This window comes from Neolamprologus brichardi, chromosome 11 (assembly GCF_056152115.1).
Source record: "Neolamprologus brichardi isolate AB-2024 chromosome 11, ASM5615211v1, whole genome shotgun sequence".
NCBI lineage: Eukaryota > Metazoa > Chordata > Actinopteri > Cichliformes > Cichlidae > Neolamprologus > Neolamprologus brichardi.
In genome coordinates this window covers 18,026,745-18,036,983 of record NC_142114.1, presented here as the reverse complement: position 1 = coordinate 18,036,983, position 10,239 = coordinate 18,026,745, and the positions used below count along the sequence as shown (strand labels likewise).

The following is a 10,239-nucleotide window of genomic DNA, read 5'->3' as shown; positions in this document are numbered from 1 at the left end:
GAGCGCTGCGGGATTGGAAGATCCGTCTGCCGTAAATACGCGAATAGAGGAGCCTCAATTAACTGTTTGCTTTCTTGTTCACATTTGAAACCATTAGCCACAGCTCCAAACAAAAAACATTAGAGGATTTAGTGAAACTGGAATGAACCGTGACGTCAGACCTGGAAATCACGCTTTCACTGTTTTGCGGTCATTTAAATTTAAGTTAGAATAAGTCCAGTTTTTGTTTTTGTTTTTAGAGTAATTCAGCATGTTTGTTTATTCTTATTAAATCTGATGGAGAGTTAAACAAGAAGACTGCTACACAATTCGCCAGTTACATGCCTAAAATTACTGGTGTTTATGTTACTTATCACACTAAGTAGCAAAAAATAAATAAAAACACCTCCTCTGTGTAACCCACTATCTTTCAATGTGACCATGAAGCTAAATCACCTGAGTGGAGCACTGTGGGGTTAATTAGCTCAGGCATCCCTGAGGGGAGGATGGCCCTTTAGGACAGATGGGAGGTGCAAAGGAGACAAAAGACACAAACTTACTGACATGCAGGGGTGCTTTATGCTTCAGCGGAGACACCAGGGAAGGGGAAAAAATATAAAAGCTTTAAGATGTTAGAGTTACAGTGTGATAAATGATGTTAAAGGATCTTTTAAGTTGTTCTGTTGCCATAAATTCTCAGTCTCACTGCTTGTCTGGAAGAAGCACCATGTAACTGATCCACCGAACTCCTGTTTCTGTTGTAAAAAATAAAATAAAAAAAAATAAAAATATTTATTTAAAAATACAAAGCATACATTTTAAAATCATCCAAATCAGAGGGCAACACAGAGGTTTTCAAATATTTGTGCATGAGAGCAGACAGGGTCAGGCAGGGCTAACTTTGCATTGTATTTTCGTACCACTTGTCCATCGCTTTTATTAAAATAAATTTGCAGTTCACAATCAAACACTTTATTACATACAGAAAGTACAGTGTGATTTTTCTTGACATACTGAGTTGTGATCTGTAGACAAACTTTGGTTTTAAAAAGAGAGAATTCTGAATTTTGTTCCCCATCATAGATGGGTTTAGTTTGAGGTTAGGAGAAGGTGTCACCGACCTGCTGAGACAGATTTCAGGAAAGAGCTTCATAATCTTAGCTGAATGATGTGTTAGTATAGCTATATTGTGCATTGTTTGGCTCGGGTTCTCCTCACATTCCTCAGTTTTGTGAAAGACTGACAAACAAGAAGTTTGAAAAAAGGCAATCCAGAGCTATTAATGCCACTGTAATAGGATCAGGTCTATGTCAGAGGTGCACAGGTGGAGTCTGGGTGTGTCCACATCCTTTACAACTTATCCTGGATTATCAGCACCTCCATGTGGATCCAAAAGGCATCACAGCAGCTGCTTTCTGAGGCCTTACCATCCTCCAGGATGGCACCAGAGGAGCCAGACTTCCAGCAGAACAACTTTTTATTTAAATAAATCAATCCACGCTTCATATGAGTGCTTTTAAGTCACTTTGTCATACTGAGACAAAATTAATTCAAGGAGTAGTGATGGTGCACATGTTTCTCTTCAGATTCAGATGCTTTAGCAAGTGTAAAAGAATGAATAAGGTTACACTATGACCTCCACAGTCACCAGATCTCACCTCAACTCCTAGATAGGATTTTTGGTAATCCTCTCCACTTCTGCACCTGCTTGTGTGTCCCATCATATTCACTGATCTCACCATTTGAGGTACATTAAGTGCCAGTCCTAACATTGGCCTTTTATTTCAAACATTTTGCACAGTTTTCACCCATCAGACATCCTCTCAGGGCTGTGCAGCAGCTCCTTTGTGTTCCAGAGTTTGATTTCAGTAACGGACAAAAAAAGGAAAAAAAAAAAAAAAAAAAAAAAAAAAAAAAAAAAAAAAGATCTTGTTTAAAACTAAAGACTCTTATTATGAAAATAAACTGAATTGACCTTTATATATTTAAATGTTAATGTCTTGTCAGAAATTCATCAGGAACAGCACTAAACCACTAAAGCTCATTTTCCTTTCAGTAAATAACTAATCTACTCCTCCAGATCAGCCTTCATACATTTCTGTTCAGATATAAAGGAGGAACAGGAGACCGAATCTCACAAACGAAGGACTTTATTCCACCACTGCAGTACTTCAGTACTACAGACAAGCAAATACATTCACACCTTTACTCCAAACCCAAGAACAGAACAGGGAATTTGAAAAATAGAAAAGAAAAAAAGAAAAGCATTGGTCTCCAATTTAAATCTTGTTTTGCTCTATGTGGGACCTTTCCTCAGGCATATTATGGGGGATGGCTACACGACGAAACCAGAGTCACAGAGAATACAATGCCTTTTTGTACATTTGTGACTCAGGACTAAGAAGAATGTGAGCTATGCGACAGTTCAGCGACAGCCAAGTTTACTCCTTGCTAGCCATGTGGGCCATCAGGTCGCAGACACGGTTGCTGTATCCAAACTCATTGTCATACCTGGCAAAGAGGGGAGAGGTTAGCAGGAAACACTGGCAATAAATAGAAAGACACTGAAAGTAAGCAGTGTTGAAGGCGTACCATGTGACCAGCTTGACAAAGTGGTCGTTGAGGGCAATGCCAGCGCCGGCATCAAAGATGGATGAATGGCAGTCGCCGTTAAAGTCTGTGGACACGACCTTTAGGACGGGGAGAAGAGTGTGGCACATCAGCAATGAGATCCACAGACAAAATGTAGCCATGAAGTGACAAAGTTTAGGGTGTACCTGGTGCTCTGTGTATCCCAGAATGCCCTTCATGGGTCCATCAGCGGCAGCCTTCACAACCTTCTTGATGTCATCGTATTTGGCCTGAAAAAGCAAAGCAGTTATATTTGCATTTTTAAAGAAATTAAAAAAAAAAAAAAAAAAAAAAAACACAAGCGGTGAACCACATGTGTAAATCTGAATTTAAAATTGGTTTATGGCTTTGATTTTAAAAAGGAAATTTCTAAATCAATATTTTGTAAATTGCATGTGTGATACTCACTGGTTTCTCCAGACGGACTGTCAGGTCAACCACTGACACGTTGGGGGTGGGCACACGGAAGGCCATGCCAGTCAGCTTGCTGGGGGGGGGGGGAGGGGGGAAAGTTTCACTTGAGTACTGGAGCATTACAAAGCAAAATATTGTTTTAAATTGTACATTAGAGTAGTGTTTTATTTGCACTCACCCATTGAGCTCAGGGATGACTTTGCCGACAGCTTTGGCAGCACCAGTAGAAGCGGGGATGATGTTCTGGCTGGCGCCACGGCCATCCCTCCACAGCTTGCCAGAGGGACCATCCACGGTCTTCTGGGTGGCAGTGATGGCGTGAACTGTGCTCTAATAGACACAAACAGAAAAATAAAAATAGGAGGACAATTAAAAATGTAGCTTAAACATAATTTCTTCAAAACTGTTCAAGTGCTGTGTATGATTTCCTACCATCAGGCCCTCAATGATGCCAAAGTTGTCATTGATGACCTTGGCCAGAGGTGCCAGGCAGTTGGTTGTGCAGGAAGCATTGCTATGGAGAAACAAATAACATCAGTCAAGTTTTATTTTTAAAATGAAATGTTTTAAATGAATGAAATTAATTATAAATGCAAGATCAGTAAAGACTGTCACAGCTTTCATTAGAACAGATGTGTAGTTGTTATTCATTGTGTTCAAAATATATTCCTAAATCTGTGATTTTGGCAGCAAAAACTCATTCATCTCCAAATATTCCAAAAAGATTCTTACCTGACAACCTTGAGGGAATTGTCATACTTCTCGTGGTTGACACCCATGACAAACATGGGAGCGTCAGCGCTGGGTGCAGAGATGATGACTCTCTTGGCACCACCCTTCAAGTGAGACTGCAGCATCGCATTGAAATCATTCAGTTTCCTTTTTGCACATCACATATGGCATACTACCTTTTTCTGCATTCACATTTTACATGATTTAGCACTTACAGAGGCCTTCTCAATTGTGGTAAACACACCAGTGGACTCCACCACATACTCTGCACCAGCGTCACCCCATTTAATATTGGCGGGGTCCCTCCTGAAGAAAGAAAATTGTTACAAGGAAAAATAGGGGTTATCTCTGAAACCATTACACAAATTAATAGGTTATACAAATATGGCAGGCGAACTGAACTTACTCATGGAAAACTGTGATTTTGTGTCCATCGATGACCAGCTTGTCTCCCTCAACCTTCACCTCGCCTTTGTAGCGGCCGTGGGTGGAGTCATACTGGAACATGTAGACCTAGAGAGGGGATAAGGAGAACTTTTTAGACCGGCTTCACAAAAACTGGGGGGGAGAATAAGTGAAGTGTGTGTTCCTGGCTCCAAAAGCCCTCGTTTTATATTTAATTTACCCAGTTTGCTAAAATGATGAAATTCATACTTACTGGAAATGGAAGAAAAAAAAATCCTACAAGTATTTGACAAATAATTTTACTAGAATTATGTTATTCTAACATTCAGTCATACAAAGCTTGTGGTGAGTTCAAGCTAACGCCTTATATTCTTTTCGTTTCCTCTTTGACTGACCATGTACTCCAGGTCGATGAAGGGGTCATTGATAGCGACAATCTCCACCTTCTTGGAGTGGAAACCAGCACGGGTCACCAGACGACCGATGCGGCCGAATCTGAAAAATGAACAAGAGGCGTTTCTCATTCTGGCCAGTAGGTGGAGACGTCACACTACATTAAACTGACTACAGTCACCTCTTTGAGTTTCGGTGAAATGAAGGCGCTTGTTAAGATGATAAATACTAAAATAGATTTAAAAATAATAATAAATCAGAGCAGAGTTTGATATTTAGTCAGAGGCTTTCCTGTAACAGTTTAGATTTTTCTTTTGTGTGGGGCGAAATCTCCCCAGAAGACCTGACACCACAGTAGAAGAAAGGCCAGGGTTCAAGAGGAGGGGCTGAGGGGTGTGTGCACTTTTCTCTCTGAGAGGCTAAAGTCGAAATTAATCTCCAATCCTGGTTACGCAGTGCACTGTTTGAACAACAGCAGGGTTACTTTTTAACCACAGGTCCAAAACTCCGGGCGCATAGATACACTCTGTCCTGAGAGACCAGGAAGAGAGGCGGGTGGATGACAATTTATTGAAAACAAATGCGTAGATCCGCGTCAGAACACGTGTGCTCATTGACATTTAGGTTACATAGGTCGCCTTTCACTCGCTGATGACCCCGAGGTCAAAGGCACTGGCTATTTTGTTTCTGCAGACGGCTAAAGATCAAAGATCAACAAGAACATGAGAACAGCCGGCTGTCACCATTTAAATAACACAGCAGGTTGTAGAAGGGAAAAAACCCTTTTTGAAGGCTAATTTTAAAAATAGACCCTCCAGTAAAGTGACAGGACAGAAGACCAGCCTGAGACAAGTTTTATGTAGCTGTTCCCCAATACTTAATAATGTGAAATGTTATGCATTAATCCTTAAAGTGCACTGAACTGCAGACTTGCAGTGTACTGGACTGGGCCCTCATTTAAATAGTCACAAATTATTCCATACACTTGGATAGCATCTTGCATAATACCTGCATTCTTTAATACAGGAGTTCGTAAAACAAACTTTAACAAGCGTGGAAACCTTAGCCAAGACAGCGGCGTGGTAACCATTCCCCACTGATGAGAGGGATGTGGTGGTGGGAGTTGCAAAGAAAAGTGCAAAGCTGAACCTCAGTGTGTGTTACTCATTTGGTTTAATTAGAAAGATTTAGAGGAAGTGAAGGGGATGATCATTCTTACCCATTGATACCGACTTTCACCATTTTGCCTGGGTTGGTCTAGTCCTCTGGAGGGAAAAATGAGAGGGGAAAAAGGGTAACATTGCGAAATTTATGAGGTCCTTTATTAGCATTAACTTGATGAGAGCTGCTTGGACTGCAGGTTAAGATAAGTGAAGACAACTTCAAGAACAACATGTGAAAAGTATTCTACTGATAAGCTATCTGTGATCACAGTCCAAGTAAAACTCAAAGCTAATCTGCATCGATGAAAAAACTTCAGACTTTGCAAAACTAAAAGCATAAATGACTTAATAAACATGTTAAATCTCTTGTCCTGCTAAACTTCAAACGTAACGATGATGTAAAGTGAGTTTCTTTTGACTTTATGACCACGTGTGCTTTAAAATTGGGCACAATTAAGCTCATGCAGATTTTTCCAGGTGATCTAAATCAGCGCGTTGAGTCATGCAGCCTGAAGCCATTGAATTATTTGAAGGTATTTACCGTTTGTGAAGGGGCTCTGCCTGTCTTGGGACTCCGGATGTGAGTGGGGAAGAGCAAAGTTAAGCTGCGTGTTTTATGATTGACTGAGGTGTGCAGCCACGCCCCCATCAATGGTGACCACTCTTCGCCCCGCCCCCTCTGAATGTCAAGGTCGTCAGATGCACAGAGACATGCAGAGTGGCCGCTGCAACTTTACTTTTAAAAAGCTCTGGTCTTATGATCTAAGCTCTGCTGCGCATTAAAGGCCTGAATCTGGGAAATATTTAGCTCATTTTTCATTATTCCAGCAGCCTGTGCCATCAGGCCTGCTTTGTGTTTCCACTTTTAAAAGCACCAGATATAGATACCCACATATTAGAGTCCTCAGATAGTGGACTGAAAAAAGGGAGGGGTCTCTCTCTGACCTTCTCAGTAAATACAGACACACAGAGGGAGCGAACGAGGGATCAAATCTCTCCTTCATGGCTGTGACATTTACTGTCCAAAGACCATGACCCTTTGCTCTGTTGCTACTCTTCTTTTGCTGCTGCTCCATCCCTTCAGCAGAAGTCAAAAGTTGAACTTTGGCTACCTAACGTGAGCACATGATCACAGCGCGCATGTGCACAGGGGTAGATTTACTCAGCTGAATTTTGGCTTTATCAGGTTATTTGGTAACCGCTGAAACGCGTCATTGGGAGGCAGGTTATTTTGTCGGTGCTTAACTGTTTTCACTGTTGTTATCTGTTTTTTTAAAGTACGTTTTTGTCTTTTTATGGCAACAGTGTCGACACAGAAAAGAAAGGAGGTCAAGATATATTAAAAATAAATCCAAATAATCAGGGTGTGACTTTAAACCATAAGGCCAGTCAGTCCCAATCTCTCACTAATACCCCCTGCCACTATACTGGGCCTTAGCAGCCAGCACTCCTGATCAGAGATGGGCAGTAACGCGTTACTTGTAACGCGTTACTGTAATCCGATTACTTTTTTCAAGTAACGAGTAAAGTAAGGGATTACTATTGCAAAAACGGTAATTAGATTACCGTTACTTTCCCGTAGGAACGCTGCGTTACTGCGTTACTAAAACCGTGATTTTCTTGCGAGAATGTCTCATGACAGTGACGTAAGCGAGTGCGACGTGTGTGACAACAGCTGTGTGCAGATCAACAATGGATCATATATCGAGTGCTGGAGAGAGTATGAGCGTGCAGCGTTTAAAGCGTGGAAGTACTGACCTTACTTTGAGTTTGATTCCATAAAAAGTGACAAAAACATTAGTGTCCGTTGTGCGTGGGAAGAAAACTTCTTTTTACAGCGAAAAAAAACCCCTAAACTTCCAAGCAAGCACCGAGTGCGCTACGACGTAATGGGAAACTCACAGAGAAACTGCGGTATCCTTCCACTGACCGCTGTGGCACACCTGCACCAGGATAACCCTCCGCCTACCCTACTCCTGCTTTACAGGTGAAAATAGAGCAAAAGGACCGCTAGTCTTTGACTTTATTTATTTTCTGCTGTGTTTTACTTGCATCTGAAAGAGTGAAGGTAAACAATATATATATATATATATATATATATATATATATATATATATATATATATATATTATGTGCTGGAATGTGCAGAAAATAGGTTTAAATGTTAAACTAATTTCTTCCAGTCAGAGAATGGTGCATATAATTAAAATTTTGCTTCATGCATAAAGTTAAAAGATTAAAACTAACAAAACAAGTTTTAAAAAGAGACTTTTCCATTTGATTACATTTTGTATGATGGATTATGTAGAAAAAGTAGAATTGGGCTGAAAGATCTATCGCTTTATCGCCTATTCAGGTTGTAAATCATGTTTTTAAAAAGTAACTAAGTAACTAAGTAACTAAGTAATTAATTACTTTTGAAAATAAGTAATCAGTAAAGTAACGGGATTACTTTTTTGGGGAAGTAATCAGTAATTAATTACTGATTACTTTTTTCAAGTAACTTGACCAACACTGCTCCTGATAGTGAATCCAAACCTGGCATGGCATCTTGTCACCAGAGAAGCATTTGAACTTGCAACACTTTGCAGGTCTAACTGAATAAAATTGTAATACTTAGTAACTTTTATTTTCTACCTCAGCTGCCCACAGGGTCAGTAGCAGACCTGCAGACTTGTCGTTCTGCACCACAGCTGGACAGTGATGGTTTGTTTTATGGCTTCTGTCCAACAGTTCAGGCATAGCTGAACTACCACCACCCCGAGTGCATGCATGCCAGTCTTGGCCTCTGCTTTGCAGCTTAAGGTCAAAGAGGGGAAGTAAAGGTCAGGCTAAGATTAGACACTAGCTGCCTAGTCAACACTTGGGCCATGTCTGTACTGTAAATGCTGCCTCACTCAGATCACATGTTTTTTTCATATTACAACAGTTAAACTCGACCCACTGTAGACAGGCAGCAGCCACACAGCCATGGAGTAAAACAAGTGTGGAAAGGACTGTTTTACTTAAGAGAAACGTGAGTTATTTCGCAGCTAGAACTGAGAAATGTGTTTGAACACGAACTTTAAACTAGAGTATCTACTGTAAACAGGCTCATTTTTTTGTTCAAGTTTATTTTATCAGCAGCGGGAAACAAACTGTATCAACTGCACATCGGTGATCAGCATGCAGGCACGTCTGCAGGGAGGAGAGGCCTTCAGCTACGTTTGTACAATTTGTCTCCTTAAAGCACAGTGCAAAGTCCAAAGAGCAGCTGTGTGTGGCAACGAGCAGAGGAACAAGAGGAGATTCATACTGCCATCTTGTGTTGTGGTTCAAGCAGCCACCGAAATTATTTTTTACATCAACCCAAATATCATAATTAGCACAAGTACTACAATGAGCATATGTTCTCTTTCAATCAGAACATTAAGTGTGAGGTTTCTGTGTAACAGAGAATTCTTTAAAAAAAAAAAAAAAAAAAAGCACTGAGTGACATGTTTTTGTATGAACCACCGACAGCTGTTTCATGTATTGCTATCAAACAGGTGCAAATGCAGCTCATCTTTTGTGGTTGGGGGGAGGGGGGGGGGGGGTCAAGCTCAGATGAAAAAGAAGGCACAGTCTTAAAATTATTTAATCAAACCCTAAAAAGAAACCACATTTCTACAAGAGGATTCAGGCAAGACTTACGTATCCATACAGACTGTAAGATTCCACGTATAAGGCTGATGAACAGTGAATATACAACATAACTTCTTTTTCTTTCTTTTTTTAGCAAAGGTTAGAGTTTTGGGTATGCTAGCAGGGTTCTGAAGTGAGAAGACTTATGGGACCAGTTTGTACTCATAAATCAGGAGCATCCCTGCAGTAGAAAAAAAGCCATTTATAATTAGAACAACACGATCCTAACAGTCAAGCATAGACATGGCTCTGCCCTGTTGTCCGGGTGCTTTGCTGCTGTTGGGAGTAGTAAATCTGTGTGGCTGCCATAGTTTATGCTTTAAATATCAGGCCAGTTACAAGAAGAGACATTCTCTCAGGGAGTAATTTTAAAGCCTGTTAATTATTGGAATTTCCAGTAAGACAATGGCCTCAAACGTGAGTATAAGTCAACTAAAGCTTTCTCCAGGCATCCTCCCTGAATGAAAATCTTTGGCAAAACACCATGTTATGAAAAAATCATCCACCCATACATCCAGTTTCTTAAAAACAATGGGGCTTGGAGCTTATCCAGTTGTCATAGGTCAAAAGGTGTGGTACGCCTTGGACAGAGTTCCGGTTTATCTCAGGGCTAACGGCGAGATACAGACAAGCAATTTTGAGTTACCAGTTAACCTAAAATGCATGTCTTTTAAACTGTGGGAGGAAGCCAGAGTACCCAGAGAACCCATGCAGCCACAAGAAGAACATGCAAACGCCACACAAAAAGGCCCCAGCCCCAGTGTTAACCACCACACCGACGTGTCACTTCATGCTTAATCTACCATTCACCAAAGTCATAGCTGGTGTGTTTTACTTAATTATAATCAATAGAATAATT

The 10,239-nt window shown here is 40.7% G+C and overlaps 1 protein-coding gene across 1 annotated transcript; it reads right to left on the bottom strand.

Annotated features, from left to right (window-relative positions):
• Nucleotides 1-2,111: 2,111 nt before the first annotated feature.
• On the bottom strand, nt 2,112-6,399 carry gapdh (glyceraldehyde-3-phosphate dehydrogenase). The gene is made up of 12 exons (XM_006802885.3): nt 6,259-6,399; nt 5,774-5,819; nt 4,557-4,656; nt 4,163-4,269; nt 3,972-4,062; nt 3,757-3,872; nt 3,457-3,538; nt 3,203-3,354; nt 3,019-3,097; nt 2,757-2,840; nt 2,572-2,669; nt 2,112-2,490 (listed from the first exon to the last, which is right to left on the bottom strand). The coding sequence occupies exons 2-12, from the start codon at nt 5,794-5,796 to the stop codon at nt 2,421-2,423; spliced, it is 1,002 nt and encodes a 333-aa protein (XP_006802948.1). The 5' UTR covers nt 5,797-5,819; nt 6,259-6,399; the 3' UTR covers nt 2,112-2,420.
• Between the last annotated feature and the right edge of the window lie 3,840 nt (nt 6,400-10,239).